This window comes from Theropithecus gelada, chromosome 9, assembly GCF_003255815.1.
Source record: "Theropithecus gelada isolate Dixy chromosome 9, Tgel_1.0, whole genome shotgun sequence".
Classification (NCBI taxonomy): domain Eukaryota; kingdom Metazoa; phylum Chordata; class Mammalia; order Primates; family Cercopithecidae; genus Theropithecus; species Theropithecus gelada.
In genome coordinates, this window is record NC_037677.1 from 64,065,988 (window position 1) to 64,083,252 (window position 17,265).

A 17,265-nucleotide genomic window follows, 5' to 3' on the forward strand; every position below is an offset into this window, starting at 1 on the left:
GATGGGCGCTGGGGGAGGGGCCTTGGGGCTGCTTGGAAGCGAGGAAGGGGGAGGTACCTTGGCTCCATGCTTGCCGGGCATCCCTGGCATGCCCCGTTCTCCCTGGAGGAAGAAATGAGAAAGCATGAGGAGAGGACCAGACTCGGGGCCTGTCAGCCTGCAAAGACATTGGTGAGAATGGCTCGTCTGGAGGCTGGGATGGCTGTCCCGCTCATGTTGAGTTCTGAGGACCCTGCTGGTGGCAGCTGTGTGGGCCCCTGCCCTCAGCTATGTGAACTTGCAGGAGGGCCCAAGTTACAGGTCATAGAGCAGGAAAGGCCCCCAGAGAGAGAGGCTCACTTAGTGGAATGCAAGTTCAGCAAGGGAAGCGACTGGCCCAAGATCTACCTACCACTCGGTGGTTGAGCTGTACCTGGAACTTGGGCTGTGGGACAGGACCAGGGGCAGGAGCCACCCATTGGCCGCTTACCTACTGCACACCTTCCCTCTGGTCCCTGCCTGGGACTTCTTGCCTTGTTTTCACTCCAGCAGCTTTGCTAGGATGGTACCTTCTGGCTGAGCCAGACAGGAGCTCTCTTCTCTTTTCATCTGGGGTTCCTTTCCCTTCCAAGTCCTCTGGGTCTAACTCTTCCCAAAGGCATGTGTCCCTGCCCATTTATCCACACCCATTTCTGACCCTACCCGTCTGGAGGCACAGGTAGGGTCACCTGTCCATTATTGCTTCTCTGGGAGAGCATAGGGCTGCTCTACCATCTTGGCACTACCCTACCTTTATGTTCAACATCTTTACTTCCCCAGGAAAATGCCAAATCTGTGAGAGTAGGGTGAGATCAGGATGAACGACACACCACAAGGAGTTGGAGTTGGAGATGACAGCTGGGGACAAATGGGAGGCCAAGAGCAGGTAAGTCAGGACTATCATTGGCTACATCAGGGGAGGGGGGGGGGCAGTGCCTGGTTCCAGTTGAATCCTATGTAGTGCCTGAGCACGAAGCCCCAGCTGGGGCCCGGGATGGTGTCCAGCAACAGGTGACTGCGGCCAGCCTGCTGCCACTTCCTCCATCTGAAGGCCAGCACTGTGGACGGGCAACACAGAGTATGACAATCCTGCTCCCGGCCCAGCTGCCCCATTGGGTGTGACTGCTGTGGCTGCCAGGCCAGGCTGCAGTTCCCATAGGCTTAAAGGCAGAGGGGATCTGGTGTTCCCTGGCTTCCTTCTCAGCTGTCCACACTCTCCCTTTCCTGCCATCTTACAGGAGGTCCTGGTCCCTCCTTCTCCTCACCAAGGCTAGAGTACTTCCACCCTCTTCCTCGGTGATGGGTCTTCCATGCAAGTGTCCAGTTAACCTCCCTAACACACAGGCTGGAGAGCGAGACCCCTGCCTTAAAACATCCCTGGCCTGCTGTTGACAGTAGGAAAAGGACCAGGTTCCTGAGCATGACGTTTTGATCCCCGCTTCCTTCCTAGCCTCATCACCTGATATCATGGGGTGCATCAACTAGTTTCTGTGTCCCTGAAAACACCACCCGTTTCCACAGTTGTGTCTTTCTGCCATTTCTTCAACTGAAAACCCCTGCATCGTTTGGATTCTTGGTTGACAGAGCAGCCAGTGCTTGAGAACCCTGGGCTGCGCTGCCCTCGCACACTGACTCCTGCACCCCTAGGGGCCACAGATCTGAGGGCCTCTGAGTAGAGAGAGGCTCTGCCCTGTTTTCAGCCTGAAGAGGCTGTTTGATGGGAGTGGGGCCCTTTTATCTCTTCTATGAAACTTTTCGCTATCCCCTATTACCCAGTGCTGCATCCTCAATGCGGCAGGGACCACTTAGCGTTTGTAATCTGCACACACAAATTTACATCTGCCTGAGATGGCTTCGCTTTTATCCTCTTTGGGCCAAGTCTCTAAATTCTACAAAAGGCCTAGAATCTTTAGTTCCCAATGCCAGAGCCCTCTCTCAGAATGACTCCACCAGTGACCCCTGAACCACAGGTGGGATGGCAGAGCTAAACTCAGGAAGTTACCACAGCTGAAAATCCAGAGCCCAAGGCCTGCCCTAGACATTAACTTCCTTCTTGTGGGACTGAGAGAGAAGGGCACAGCCACTTACTGCAGCTGCCATGTGTCTGCCCTGGACTGAAAAGCTTTACAACCTTCCTCTATTCCACCTCCAACAATCCCTTCCAATGTGGGAATGGATGTTATTCTCATTTCACAGGTAAGCTAATCGCGGCTCACAGAGGCCAGGTAAGATTGCCAAGGTCGTGCAGCCTAGGGCTTTGGATAGTTTGTTGTCCGTATGCCAAGGTGTTCACTTCTCTTGGCCAACCCAAATATCAGATGGACTGATGTTCTGTCTGCTTCCATCAAACAGCCTTAAAGCAGAGCAGAGCCCCTCTTTGCTTGGGGAAGGGGGTTCCTTAGGTCTGTGGCACATCAGAGTGCAGGGGTCGGTGTGTGGGGGCAGCTCAGCGCAGGATGCCCAGAAAAGCTCATTGCCTGTGTGCACAGCTGCTCTGCGGCCGGCAGAGGGCGCGACAGTACCTCATCTGAAGTCTGGCTACTCCGGCCACAGAGGTCTCCAAGCCCTCTCAGTAGTACCAGCTGAGGGCTCCTGTCATTCTTTCCTTTGGAGGGCCCCCTGCTAACATTCTGAATGACTAAACCAGTTTGACTCAGTACAGAGGCCTCCACAGTCCTCTGGTGTGGGTGCAGGTGGGAGGTCAGCTTGGGAGTCCTTGACTATTCCGAGGCCCCCGTCATCCCTCTCTTCCACTTTCTCTATCTTTTCTCTTGCTTTCCCCCCAATGCCCCTGCCCTCTTCTTCCCACCTCCAATTCGGGGAGCTGGGCTGGGAGTGCAAGTGACCACGGATAAGCCACTTTCTCCCACTGGTCCAGGGTTCTTGGTTGCAAAGTGAGGTTAGATCAGATACCTCCTATCCACTGGTGCTCCTGTCTCTTCCCACCCACCCCAGCCCTGTCTCTGCTCCCCTGCACGCCCTTTGGAAGGAGAGAGGCCAAAGCTGGAGAGGTGCCATTTGGCTTGGTTGGTAGCTCCAGAAAAAGGACCTGTGGAGTGGGAAGGGACTCTTAGCTTTGGTTAAAAATGCAGCTCTAGGAGCGGTCTCAGTGGGTCTCTGCTCTCCCCTCCTCCTACCCACAGGGGTGCTCCTGCAGGGAGGAGGTGGCGTCTGCTTCAAGCTTGTCTCTGGGCTTCTGTCTCCAATCCCAGAAGAAACTGTGCAGAGCAAAACCCCAGAGTGTGAGAGTCTCCAGGCTAATTGGGGTTGTCCTCAGCCCCTGTTGATGTGAGTGTGTAAAGACACAATCAGGCACTCGGGGAAATCAGAGCCCCGGGAGCCTCCTCGGGAGGCAGCCCTCCTTGTTAGGGTGGCTGACCTTCGCCCCTTCCCTCCTCTCTGGGTCAATTCTCTTAATTCTGCAAATGACCCAGGCTTCCTTGATCCCCATCGCAGGGCCTCCGTCCCTCCCACCCCCTTGCTTGGCAGGAAGCAGGGGCGCCCCCACTGGCCTCCCCCAGCTGACCTCGCTCTGCTGCTCACTCCACTCTCATTAGGCTCACTCCCCAGGGCTTGTCTCTAGGGATCTGCCCCTGCCTGACCTCTGAACTGGGGAACGGGGCTTCTCCTAAAGCCAGAAACATTGGTTCCTGGAAGATGGTGAGGTGAGAGTCATTATCAAGGACTCCAGCATCGCTGTGGCCGGGGCCCATGTGCAGGAGGCAGGGGGAGGGAGTGGGGGTGGTTATTGCCCGAGGAGGATGGTGGCTCACCTCTGTTCAGAGGGCTGTTCCTTGGGGCATGTCTTTGTGCAAGCCTGTCTAGGGGCTCCTTCTTTTCTAATTCCCCTCCTAGGTTTTCCTGTTTAAAAAGTGTCTTAGTAACTGTGCTCAGTTTCCATCCACTTACTCATCACTGTCTTGGTTTTTGGAGGGCCTGGCTCACTTAGTCCAGTAAAGCCCACAGGCCTCGATTCACCTCCTTTACCTCTGCCTCCTCTTGTCTCCCCAGAAGGGACTCAGAGGTTCCTCTGGGGGCTCTCAGTCGCCTTACTTGGGCTGGAGAAGTGGGTGCTCTGAGCCTTACAAAAGGTCTCAGCCATGTGCATGGTGTGATGGCAGAAGCTGTGACTCCCGGGCCAACATCCAGCCACCCCACTGCAAGGCTGGCTTTTTAACCTCAGTGCCAAGAACCAATGCAGGAAGGAGTAGATTGTAGTCACTGTGCCTGAGAAGGCTCTAGGGGAGCACAAGTGGGTAGAGAGGCATTTGCTTTGAATGGCCTTGAAGGCCTGTCCCATCCCTGATTTTGAGGCTGCCACTCAGACTCCCCAGCTGGGCCCTGCCCCTGAACACCACACAGCATTGATAGGTCCTCTGTTCTGGTCCCAGATTCCAGGTGGGAGGATGCGTCCTTTACAGAGATGATGGAACGGAAGGGAGCTCCTTGGAGCATAAACCAGCCATGCTCTGCTCCTGTGGGAGTAGCCTCTTAATTGGCGATTTACTGTTTGTTGAACAAGCTGGGCAGCGACTTGGCAAGAAAGCACAGTCTAGAGGAAGGAAGGGGGCTTTAAGGTCAGCTCCCAGCCAAAGTCAGGCCAGGGAAGCACGGGGAAGTAAACGAAGTTCTCTAAGATTAGGCCTGGGTTCTGCTGCAGCCAGGTCTGGGTTGGAAGGCCCTGAGCAAATGCATCTGGTGGCACAGGCTCTTTGTTCTCTGTAACGGAGGAGGAAGGCCTGCCTGAGAGTGTGGGGAGTTTGCAGGGAGGGGGTGGAGGGATGGTGGTCGGCGGACGGCTCAAGCCTGAAGCCTGGACCAGGGTCTTTTCCCTAGGCCAGAAAAGCCAGGTGTGGAGGGCTAATGGTTTTCTCCCTGTAAAGAGTTCCCAGGTCTTCCTTCCGGGAAAAAGGCAGCTCAGTTCCCGCTTCCCTGCTCCAGCCAGCTTCCACACCAGAGAGGACCAGAACTGCGGAAATTCCAGGTCCTCTGGTAATTAGGGCCGGCAGGAAGTGATCCGGGGAATTACCGGGGTTGGGTGCCCCATTGAAGGCCAGGGCTTTGGAAGGGCAGCTGGCTTGTAATCTCAATTTGAGATCGGTTGATTTTGTAGCTAGTTCCAAAAAGAAAAGTCAGCTCTAATTAATCTTGGACTTTGGAGTGCATGAAAAACAGAGCCCAGAGTGCTCAGGGTGGGGGCTGGGGTCACTTTAGTCTCCACAAGGTCTCGGATCAGAGGCCCAGATCTTAGTTTTCTTATCTTTTATGCGAATAGTCTGGATGTCCCCACTAGGATTTCATAGCTTTCAAAGAAAATGCTGTCCCCGCACTAGCAGGCTCCTGCATCTATGGCTTCCATCTGCACGGAGCACTCAGTGGGAGTGGGAACGGCATGGGCTACTCAGGTCCTACAAGAGCAGGAGGGGTGCAGGAAGGTTTCAGGAATAGCTGTCGTGGAAGGTTGGGGCAAACTGCCTCCTCCAGGCTTTACTGGAGTCCTGAAACCATTCCAACTCCCTGGGGGACTCATTTGGGTGAAGTCAGTGCCAATGGGCAAAGCACTCCACTTCCTTAATTCTTTGGCAAGAGCAACACACCAAGTACACCCCGTTCTCTGCCGCGGACTCTGCAGACACTGCTCCCAGAGAGCCTGCAGGCTCAGAGAAAGACCTGAATCCAGCCTTCTCTTACAAGAACGAAAACAGCTCAGCTGCTACATCCTTTCCTTCCATTCATGGAGGGGTCTGGGGGAAGGTCTACTGGAAATCACCATGGCGTCCCTAAGGGCTGCTAAGAGGCAGATAGTAAAGTCATTCAGAGCAAGGCTTTGGGATCACACAGACCTGGCTTCTCTATTTCCTCGCTGTGGACCTTGGGGAAAATGGTCTCTGTGAACCTCAGTATGCTGGTCCATAAGTTGGGAATTGAGTGAAACCTACCTCACAGGGTCATTACAAGGATTCAATAAGTTCATGCATGCAAAGTGCCTAGTACATAGCCTGGCTTGTTGAAGAGGCCAGTAAGGTAGTTACAATTGCACGAGTTATCATTCTACAGAAATGTGTCCACCATATGGGCCCTTGCTCTGGCTGGCAGATCAGAATCCTCATGCCCTTTGGCTGAAGGATTGAGAAGGGGCAAGGAGAAGGGCCAGCACGGCCACAGAATGAAGGCTGAGATGGCCGGGTGCATGGGTTCTGTCCCCGTGCCCTTCCCCAGCCCTCTAGCCATCTCATCATAGGGCCCATCCCATCACCTCCCCAGGGCATCCCTGTTTCTGGAGAGCCCCACTGGCCTCCAGGAGGGGTAGCTGCAGTTGCAAGCAGCTCTAGCCTGAAGCCCTCATGTTCCTCCTCTGGTCTGAAACCCACAGCCTGAAAGAGGGGAATGTGTGTTTCAGCCATGGTCCTTCATGCAAACCCTGAGGCTTAACATCCAGACCACCACAGACATCAAACGCGCCCCCAAAGTGAGACAAACAGACCAGCTCTGATGTACTTAGAGATAAGCTCTCACCAGGTTTTGTGATCCACATACAATCTGACAATACTCGTCAATCCTCTTGACAGAGAGCCAAGGTTGTAATGTTTTAAACACGCTTTGCATCTTGCAACATATTTAAAGTAGATCGGTGTCATAAATTTGGATCAAATAGATACCACATGGGTGCACAACAATACTCTCAGTGTCTAGGCGGGAGGGCTGGCTCCGACTGGGGCATGGGGGTAGCACAGGGGCCACTGACCACACTGGGCTTTTATCTCAAGGAACTGGTGGAGAAGCCTACCTTGTGGGTCTGGCTGGCCTTTCAGAGGATGCCAGGCCCAGTCCAGCTGCTGGGGGTGGTGGTGGACATTAGCAAACTTCATAGGCTGAGAGCCTATGGTGTCAGAAAGGTGTCCGTCCCTCCAAGTGGGTCAGATCTCTGGGGTGAAGCAAGGAAGCTCACGTTGGGGCCCATCAGCTACCCCACAGGTCCTGCTCACATCCTGACCTCAAGAGGCAGTCACATGTCCCCTGTCTCAGCTTGGCATCCCCAGCTGCTGGCACTGTTCCTCCCCAGGGTGGTGGGGGAGGCCAAACTCATCTTCCCAGTCCCTGAGAGCAAGCCACCCTTCATGTTAGTGCCTCCTCCCTGGGCCTTACTCCAAGCAGAGAGCACAGCATGGAAGAAAGAATTAAAGAGAGGACTGATGGGCAAAAGAAGGGAGGTGGGGGAACAGCCCTCCACATCCCAGAGAAACCATTAGTAGGCGGAGGTTGGGAGGGTTGGTCTGTGCAGTTAGCTTAGCCTGGGGTGAGTCCCCTGAGCAGACATTCAACTTCTGCACCAGGGTGCAAAGACAGACTGGCCACAGGGCTTGGACTGATGAGGCCTGGTTTCTAATTCCAGCATGGCTGTTTACCAGCTGCGCAACCTTGGGCCAAGTATTAACCTTTCTCATTTATACAATCAGGATAATGAGCTCTAACCACTGAGCCATGGTAAGAACTGAATAAGTTTGAAAAAATGAACTTTCTAAAGTAGAGATGTGAAATATTGCTGTACTGCCCAAAGATGAAAAGTCACTTCATCACAAGATTCAGAGGGGAACAAACTTCTGCCTGACCATGGTGATCACTAGCGTCAAGACATTTGCCGTCCCGGTGAGGCTGGGGCAATGGGAGAGGCACTTGTAGCCTCCCAAGGAATGACCTCAAGTCCTTGGTGACAGGCCGTCTGCTGCTGGTCACAGTTCCCAGTGCCAACCCTCTGGCCTTTGGTGGACTTGGAGGCAGTGGAGAGTTGGTGGCAAGATAAGGGTCCCAGCAGATAAAGGCCAGCACAGAGGAAAGGGTGCCCAGACCAGCCATGGGTTGTTGGCTTTGCAAGGCTAGTGGCTCCAGTGGCACCTACTGAAAAGACTCAGTGATAGGTTGGGAGCGGTGGAGGCAATGGGAACCTTCTAGTGACCCAGAGAGGCGGTGATGGGGCATGATGGCCTCACAGCCCCTCCAGATTCCATGAGAAGAGGCCACTGGAGAAGAGCAGAGAGGGTGGTTTGGCAGAGAAAGAAGGGCTGGGAGGCAAGAGTCCAGCACGAAGGGGAAGGGTCTTCTCCTCAGTGCCTCGTGAGACCTAGGAGTGGGGATGCTTCTGACAAGCCCTGGATGTGGACGGAGAAAAGGCGTGGACGAAGGTTCAAGGAGACAGAGCCTCCTCTCAAGGTCAGGGCTCAAGGCTCAGAGCTGCTCCTCTCTTAAGGGTATGAAGCCACCTCTGTCCCCATGAAGCTATGGCTTCCCTGAGCCGGCAGGGATTTTAATCCAGTCTCCCAGCTGATATAGAGACTTCTCTAAACACATCCTGGACCAGTCATTATCTAGCCTCTAATTGAACACCTCTGGTGACCAGAACTCCCTCCCACCTTCCCAAGGCATCTGGTGATTAGGAAGCTCCCTCTTCTGGAGCTGGAATTGCTCTTCTCGTAGAGTTTATTCATTGGCACTTGCTCTACTTCTAGTCATGCAAAAGAAGTATGATCCTCCTTCCGCACTAGAGCAGGGAGGCTCTGAGGAAATCTCCCGCGTCCTGGGGACAGGAAGTGCTCCCCCATCAGCAGGGCTACACTGATCTTCTCTGCAAATTCAATGTAGCCTAGGTTAAATGTTTCTTCCTACAGTCTGAGTCTAGGATCGCCACTCTCCCGGGACAGGCCCTCTAGCATCAGGACACCCTAACCCCAAGCAGAGGATTCTTTGTACTCAGGACAGCAGACCCCATGCCCCTCTCTGGATGAATCAGTCTTGCAGTTTGCAGCAGAATGCAGACACCTGTCATGGTATAATGCCAGCCAAGGGCATCGCCGTGATGCCTGGAGACCCTCTGCTGCCCTGCAACTCCTTCACAGCTTGAAAGAGCTGGCCCGGCTGCTAATGAAAAACCGACCTCGCGTTGCACCAGGAGGCAGTAAATTTTATGAGTCTGTGTGAGTGGATAGAGGCAACTGCGGGGGCTGATTTCCACTTCCTGATACAATACAAATGTCTTAGTTTATATAGAACTAATTAAAGATCTCTCAGGTCTTGCCATTTCATTCACCAGGCACCCATAAAGCCATGTGGTTATGGCAACCTCCTGACTGCAGCGTGCGAGGAATGTGCTTTGCAGGGAGTGATTCTTCCCCTTCCAACATTTCTGCCCCTCTCCTGCTGCTGCCTTTCCTTCCTGCCTCTTTTCTCCTCTTGGAAGGCTCTAGCAGCTTCCCAGCCAGGGTCTGGAGGGCAGGGTTGTGTTCTTTACAGCAGGTGGCACCATGGGAAGGACCCAGACCTGGAACTGAACTCCTGCTCTGCCACTTATGAGCCAGGAGACTTTGGACAATCTCCAGTGCTGTAGTTTGAATGTATCCCCTATAGCTCTTGTGTTGGAAACTTAATCCCCAGTGCAACAGTGTTGAGAGGTGGGACCTTTAGGAGGTGATTAGATTATGACAGCTCTGTCCTCGTGAATAAATTAATGTTGCTGTCATGGGAGTGGGAGTTATCACGGGTTAGTTATTGTGGGAGTGAATTAGTTATTGTAAGAGTGGGTTATTGTGGGAGTGGATTAGTTATCGTGGGAATGGGTTTGTCATTGCAGGAGTGGGCTAGTTATCATGGGAGTGGTTTAGTTATTGTGAGAGTGGGTTAGTTATTGTGGGAGTGGGTTGGTTATCATGGAAATGGGTTAGTTATTGTGGGAGTGGGTTGGTTATCATGGAATTGGGTTAGTTATTGTGGGAGTGGGTTGGTTATCATGGAATTGGGTTAGTTATTGTGGGAGTGGGTTAGTTATCGTGGAAGTGGGTGAGTTATTGTGGGAGTGGGTTAGTTATCGTGGAAGTGGGTTAGTTATTGTGGGAGTGGGTATGTGATTGCGAGAGTGGGCTTGTTATAAAAGCAAGCCCAGCCTTCTCTTGCTCGTGTTCTCTCGCCCTCTCCTGCCCTTCCACTGTCCACCACGGGATGACACAACAAGAAGGTCCTCACCAGATATGGGCTCCTTGACCGTGGGCTTCCCAGCCTCCACAATGGTAAGAAATAAGTTTCTTGTCTTTATAAATTACCCAGTCTGTGGTGTTCTGCTATAGCAACATGAAATGGACCAAGACACACAGTTTTCTCATTTTTAAAATAGGAGAATAGTCATACCAGCCTCACAGAGTGCTTTTAGGGCTAAAAATAATGCAGTTTGTGTTGAAAGACAGTGCCTGGACCATAGTACGTGTTCAGTAAGTAGTGACTACCATAAAATTATTATTGCTATTATAGTTATGGTAATGACTGCTTCTGGGTCTTAGCTCAAATTGTTTACCTATCTAAAATATTGTTTCCATTCATATTTTCTGGTTGAAGGCCCACAGTGGTAGATTAAAAATGGCCACAACCGGGCGTGGTGGCTCACGCCTGTAATCCCAGTATTTTGGGAGGCCGAGGTGGGCAGATCACGAGGTCAAGAGATTGAGACCATCCTGGCCAACATGGTGAAACCCCGTCTCTACCAAAAATACAAAATTTAACTGGGCGTGGTGGGCCAGGTAGTCGGTGGTAGTCCCAGCTACTCAGGAGGCTGAGGCAGGAGAATCACTTGAACCTGGCAGGCGGGTTTTGCAGTGAGCTGAGATCGCGCCACTGCACTCCAACCTGGTGACAGAGTGGGACTCTGTCTCAAAAAACAAAAAACAAAAAACAAAAAAACAAGGCCACAAATGCTTTCTACTCCTCCAATGAACAAGTAGAGCCTAAGACTCTTCCTACACCAATAAGACATTAGAAAATGTGCTACAAGCAGATATGTGACAAGTCTTTATGCACTGGGACCTGCCCATTTTGAATGCTGCCCTGGATCTGCTGTGCTGTAAGGAAGTCTGTCTAGCTTCCTGGAGGATAAGAGGCCATGTGGAGAACAGGGGCCCCCAGCCCACAGCCAGCATTGACCACCAGACATGTGAATGGGGCCATCTTGTCCCCTCCCATCCTTCTAGCTGTCATTTGGTGTGACTGCATGAGTAAGCCCAGGTGAGAATAGCAGAATTCCCAGACTGTCAATCCACAGAATTGTGACAGAGAGTCAGTAAACTTGCAATGGTTTGTTACGCAGCAATAGATAACTGATACCTCCACCCATTCATCAAGGTTGAGTTCTCAGGCTGTCTTCTCCCATAATATTTCCCAAACTTCTCTCAATCTGAAATTTGTCTCTCCATCTCCTTTAATTACGCCATGCCTTGTGACAGTAGCACTTAATAAAGTCTGCCTTCACTGGGGTTATTTGTGCAGGAGTGCTTCTGACTCTCTGGCCCGTGAGAGCTGGACCCCTCCATGTCCTACATCCTTGCTCAGCACAGAAAGAACTCTGCCTAGCTGGATCCCAGTAATCTGGCTCCCACTTATCAGGCCCTCGGGGGGCCAGTGAGAACCTGGCCTGCCTCTGTACAGGCACAGCCATCTAGGTTGGAAGGGAGAGACCCTCTTGGGTTTGAGGTCCAGTAGGCCACTGCTTTGTCCAAAGTCCTGCCCCACTTGGATCCTTCTCCTCCATCTTACCTTCCGGCCGTGGTAGCCCTGGATCCCTGGGTCTCCCTGGGGAAATAAAGAGAAGGCTATTAAAGAGGTTTTCCCACTGCCAAACTTTGACTTGTGCCGTTCCCCATGCAATACCATCCCTCTTCCTCTCAATGACTCCAAGCCCCACTGCCCCTTCAACACTCATCTCCAGGTTTCCTAGGAGCAACAGCTCTTAGCTTCCTCTGAGGCCAACATAGATTGTTCTACTCTTGAGAACCAGCTCCACTTTGCAGAGGCTGAGGAATGGCGGGAAGAGTCACTTGGGTAGGGACCCAGGAGACCTGATTCCACTGAACATGGACAAGCCACTTTCCCCCAGGGCTCTCAGCTTCTGCATGTATAAAATAGTTGGGCACAATCAGTGCTTGGCATCTTCTTGTCCCCAGAGCCCCAGGGTCCCCAGCTTCAAAGGGAGAGCCTGTTTGACATTGTGGGCTTCTGGGTGAGGGTTCTCTGGAGACTGGATGACCCTAGAGGTCTCTTCCGATTCTGACACCTCATAAAACACTATTTTATTTGGATATTGTGACGGTGTTCTGGGCATGAGCTTAGAGTTTCCAGCTAGACACTATGCTCCTCAGATGGTGGACTGTGCCTTCAATGCAGGCCCGTAGCACTTGCTTCATTGGCCTGGGCACACAAGAAGTGAAATTCTTGTTGAAATCAAATTAGTTCCTAAGAGGAGGGTGGTGTTTTGGAAATGGGTCAAGCTTGATCCATCTCTCAGCTGAGATCCCTCTCTGCTCCTGCCTCAGTCAGGGAATTCTCCCACCTGTTCAACACATCACCCAGAAGGACACTCACCTTTGGTCCAGGAGGCCCAGGTAAGCCCTGTGAAAGCAAAAAAAAAAAAAAAAAAAAAAAAAAAAAGGTGAGTAGAGCTGGTTTCCACTGGTAAATGGTTGGGGCTAGCCATACTTACAGTGGACCCTAGGGGCAGAGTAGCCCCCAGTAGCTATGGCAAGAGAATAGGCATGCTAGCCAACAGCGGTAGCGGACCCCAGAAGGGGATCTGAAACCTGCTGAGGGCACGTGGGGATAACAGGCTTATGTCCCTCTTTGCAGCCATGTGGGCGCCGTGGGCAACTCTGCTGTGCTCGCCCATGGAAAGTAGGTCAGCGGCATCATGCTAAATTGACAGTGTGGTTTGGTCCAGATCCTCATTCACCCACCTCCTAATTGGAACCCCTCCCTAGAAAGCTGGCCTTGCCCAGCAGAGCCTTGGTTTTGCCCTTGGTCCTGCCTGCCGGCGGAGGAGCCCTCTGTCTCCTTCTGCCCAGGGTGCTGTGGGCATGGCAGCTGGCCACAGTGAGGTGGTGTGAGTCGAGGGAGAGGCCAGGGAAGGCTGGCTCCACCGCAGCCTTGGGTGTAGGTGTGGACAGCAAACGTGGGCTGGAGAAAGCCATGATGCCTGAGTCTGGTCTGTTGCAATTGGTTTAAGAAACATGCTCTCTGGTTTTCTTTTTTTGGTTGTTGTTGTTGTTATAAACAATCTAACAAAGAAAACCACCTGGCTTGGGTTCAGTGAGTGAGAGCCCAAAGTGTTAGCAGCGGGGTGGGTGGAAAGGGCAGTGGTCAGCAAAATGTGAATTCTGAGCGCTTTTTGGTTTTCTTGCCTTAGTTTGGTTCCGTTTCCTAAGTTTCCCTTCCTTTCAGGTTTTCCCATCTGAAAACTGGTGGAAATAAGACTAATCCCCCCTCTGTGGGGTGCTGGGGAGAAATTGTGGAAAAATTAAAAATTCATTGTAGGGGTCAGCATTGCAGGGGTCATTGTGCTGGCCTTCCCAGCCAAGGTGGGTGCCCTGTTCAGCCATAGCTATGGCCCAGCCCAGGGAGACCCTATAACAAGCTTCGAGATTGAAAGCTGGGCAGCCAAGGGGCCCAGACATGCAACCAGGCCATCTAGAATGTGGCCGTACACACGGAGTGCTATTTGTTGGGGACATCTGGCCTCTGGGATTCCACCTCTGGGACTCTATTCCAGCAAAACTATCAGAGATGCGCACAAACATTATGTTTCTTTGTCTATGTTCCATTCTTTTCACAATGAATTTATGGTGCTTTTGTCATAAGAAGGAAAAACAGGTTTTGTTTTGGTTTTTCTACCACATGGGAAAAACATTATTTAAAAAGCATTTTGCCCTTTACTTGCCTCTCCAATAACATTAGTCTTATGGGTGGGAGGAAGACCCGTTTTCTCTGAAGTCCAGGTACCCACTGAATTATTCTGTCCTGGGGCTTTGTTGTATAAATTGGGCTGAGAAAGAGTGGAGTCTTAGCCAGGGCTTGAACATGGGTGACTTGGTGACCACTGGGCTTGACCTGTCACTTGAATGTGGTCCAGCCTGGAGGGGTGCCAGTTGGCCTCTCTGGAGTCCTCCAGGCAGTGGCCCTGCAGGCCCTGCAGGCTTGATGCATCCTCAGGCTTGGCGCAGGGCTCTTGGCTGACTGGGCCTTCAGCTCAGCTGGCAGGTGGCCCAGCAGTGTGAAACCTGCACACACCCCTGGAAGTCTTGTTCATTGGGGTGCCAGGTAGTCGGATGACCCCTCACTATCTCCTTCAAAACCCACTGCCCCTGACTCAGGTTTTCCTAAGGGGCTCAGGCATAGCCATCAGAAGTGCCCTTGGGAATTCTCTTTCCAAATTCCTCTCTGCTGGGGCTGGGAACGGGGCAGGTCGTTGGCGGTCTCCTCCCTGGAAGGCAGCGGACATGGCCCAGGCTGTGTTTCAGAGCCAGAGTGCAACGGGTGGTGAGTGTGCTGGGGATGAATAGCCCCTTGCATGGTTCACCCACATCCAATGGCCCTGCCAAGGCATTTCTGCTTTTTGTAGGGGACCCACTGCCTATTCAAGGTTTGGAGGTTTCCAGAGAGTTCTTGGGACAAGTCTTGAAGGAGAGAGGAAGGGAATACTTACGGGTGGCCCCATGGGTCCTGGCAGTCCTGGGTGCCCCAGAGGTCCACTTGGTCCAGGGGGGCCTGGGGGCCCTGGAGGACCTTGGATGCTGGCTTGGCTCTGTTCACCCTGAGGTTCATGGAAACAAATGTTAGAGGGAAGGCCCCCAGAGCTGCAGACCAGCCCCCACCCTCAGGCCATGCACCCGGTGAAGGCCTGCTGTGATTTCTGCTGGGAAGGCAGTGGTGGTGGGGGGAGGAGGGGGCGGCATGTTGGTGATGATGCTGTGGTAGTGGTGATGACATGCAGCAGCTGGTGGCAGTGAGAAGAACGCCAAGATGTTAGATCCCTGAAGATGGGGCTTCCAAAGAGGACTGGCTGCGGAGAGACATTCTGTGGGGGCAGAGGCAGAGGAGCAGGTGGGAGACAGCCCCTGGCCCAACCAAAGGCCTGCTCCCAGCCTGGCCAGATAGCCTGAATCTTCAGCCTGGGCCTGCCTGTGTCACCCTCCCTGTGTGGCGAGGCACAGGTCTCCCTAAGCCCCAGCCTCTCAGCCGTAGAATGGAAACAATAGCCCCCGTTTCCTGTCTCAGCTTTTTGCTGTCTTTGACTGTCTGACCCAGAGGATCAAATGGGATCCTTAGGTCAAAAGCCCATGGAATTTTGTTTGGCTCACTAAACAACGGAGCAAGAGACTTTACGTACAAAATTTGAATTGGTGGCTTCTGATGAAACACTGGGAACCCTGGCTGTGCTGGGCCCACATTCCTACGTCCAGGGAGTGGCTGCCCGTTAAGTGGGGCCTGAGTTCTCCGGCTGCTTTTGTCCTCTCCCTCCTAGCCCTTCTCTCACACAGCCTGCTTCTGTTACTTAGGTGATCTGCCTGGCCTCGGAGGGCAGTTGAGCCTGCAATCTTTGGTTTCATTGAAAGAGTTTAGAAGTTGTGTGGAAATGCTTTATGCTATGTGGGGAGGCTGTTCTGAGCCCAGCCTTCCCACCATACCTGTCCCCAGGATGGACTGTGAGCCCAGGGAGGTAGGGATAGTATCATGATCCCCCAGGAGGAGGAGACGGCCTAGTGCACGTGACCCAGATCTCAGGGCTGGGGCAACACAAAGTCATCTTAGATCTAAACCAACCCTGGCTCCTTGGTTTGTTATTTTCTAAATGACCTCTCTGGGATCAATCTGGGCTTAGCTCTTGTGAGGAGGGGCCCATCCCTGCAGACGGGCTGAAGCAGAACCTCCTGGCAGGTGTGGGAGCTCCAGGGTAGAGGCTGGGGGATGCAGGCGGCCAGAGTTCCAGGCCGGCCCACCTTTCTCAGAGGATCTCAGCAAGCCCCTGTGACACACCGGGACTCCTGCTTCCCCATGTGAGGAAGGCAGCTGATGACGCTTGCTGCAAACTCTAGAGGGAAGTGGTGGTCATAAATAGGAGAGCACAACCTGGGAATGAGAAACGTAAACTTTCAGCAAGACCTGCTTGCACCATCTTTTGACTGGAAAACCTGTGGGCGGATGGCATCTCGCAGTGTCACTCTGGGGCCTGGGCCCTATCCTGCCACACCCTCTGAGAAGCCACTTTAGGGCTCAGGGTGTCCATGACAGAGGAGGCAGGTGCTGAAATCACTTTGGCGGCTGCCGTGACTGCAGGTCCCCCACCCAGCTGCATGTTGGTTGTCGATAAGTCTCAGGTGTCAGTGTTTCTTCTGAACCGAGAAAGGCTTCACTAAGCCTCAGGCCTTAAGAGGGGACCAGTGCAGCCTCCTTTTCAACCACATTAAATCTGGTTCCGCTGCTTGGGTCCCAGAACCTCCTCGGAATCCTGTACTTTGTGTGTTTATATTTTTCATGGGTTTTCTACATTCACAAGATGGGGGAAGCTTAGTCTCAAGAAAACTCCTGAGGTCCTTTCTGACTGTGAAATTCTAGAATCTTCACAACGTCAGAAGTCTTATGTTACAGAAGTGAAAACTGAGACTCCAAGAAGTTGAATTCCCTGATCAAAGTCACATGGGAATTCAGGGTGGCGCCAGGACCCAAAGTTGGAACAGCAGACTCTTCCTATTCTTTCCAAGTAAGCCCCCAGCAAAAAGGGCTCACTGTCTACTCTTTCTGCATGTTGGAAATGACCTCCAGCACCATCTGCCAAGCACATCGTATCTCATATAAAGCTTCCTTTTTCAATGACTCTTAGTCCCGATGTTTAAGCGGCTTGCAGAGTCTGTAAAATCAATACTGGCTTGTTGATAGAAAATGGACAAGCATTTTTATGTCCCATAGTGGCTGAGAGCATACAAAAACCTGATTCTGAAGGCAGAATCTGCAGCAGGCAGCTCAGAGGTGCCTCCTCTTCTTTCTCTACTTTGGAAACCAGGTCAGGGTAGCACAAAAAGTTCTGGCTTAACCACCTCTTGCTCCTGAAAAGGAGGCAGTAACATGCAGTGGTCTGGATGGGATCCTGCACCCCTCTCGATTTCTGCCTTTGCAAAGCAGGGGATAATGAGGTGGCTCTTGTGGGGAATGCATGGGATAATTTGCATAGAATTCTCACAACAATGCCTGGAACCTAGCGAGGGCTCAACAAAGAACAGCTGATACAACTAAGGCGGGGAGGGCGGTCGCTGTTGGGGTCCAGGAGAATGGCTATTCTGAGAGTGTGGACTCAGCTCTCCTGGAATGGGGTCCGGCACAGGCTGGGGTGGGTGACAGAGGTGGGCCTGGTGCTTCGGAGCTGCCAGTGGGCCTCCTGAGTAGCCAGGC

At 52.6% G+C, this 17,265-nt stretch overlaps 1 protein-coding gene across 7 annotated transcripts in view; it reads right to left on the reverse strand.

The window, feature by feature from the left end:
• The window catches only part of COL13A1 (collagen type XIII alpha 1 chain), a 158,596-nt gene that overhangs the window by 42,443 nt on the left and 98,888 nt on the right, over window positions 1-17,265 (reverse strand). For all 7 annotated transcript variants that reach the window (XM_025396675.1, XM_025396676.1, XM_025396672.1 and 4 more), the window contains 4 exons: window positions 14,525-14,632; window positions 12,412-12,438; window positions 11,587-11,622; window positions 58-102 (listed from right to left, as the gene is read on the reverse strand). In XM_025396675.1, coding sequence (XP_025252460.1) covers window positions 58-102; window positions 11,587-11,622; window positions 12,412-12,438; window positions 14,525-14,632 — 216 coding nt within the window. The remainder of the gene's footprint in view (window positions 1-57; window positions 103-11,586; window positions 11,623-12,411; window positions 12,439-14,524; window positions 14,633-17,265) is intronic.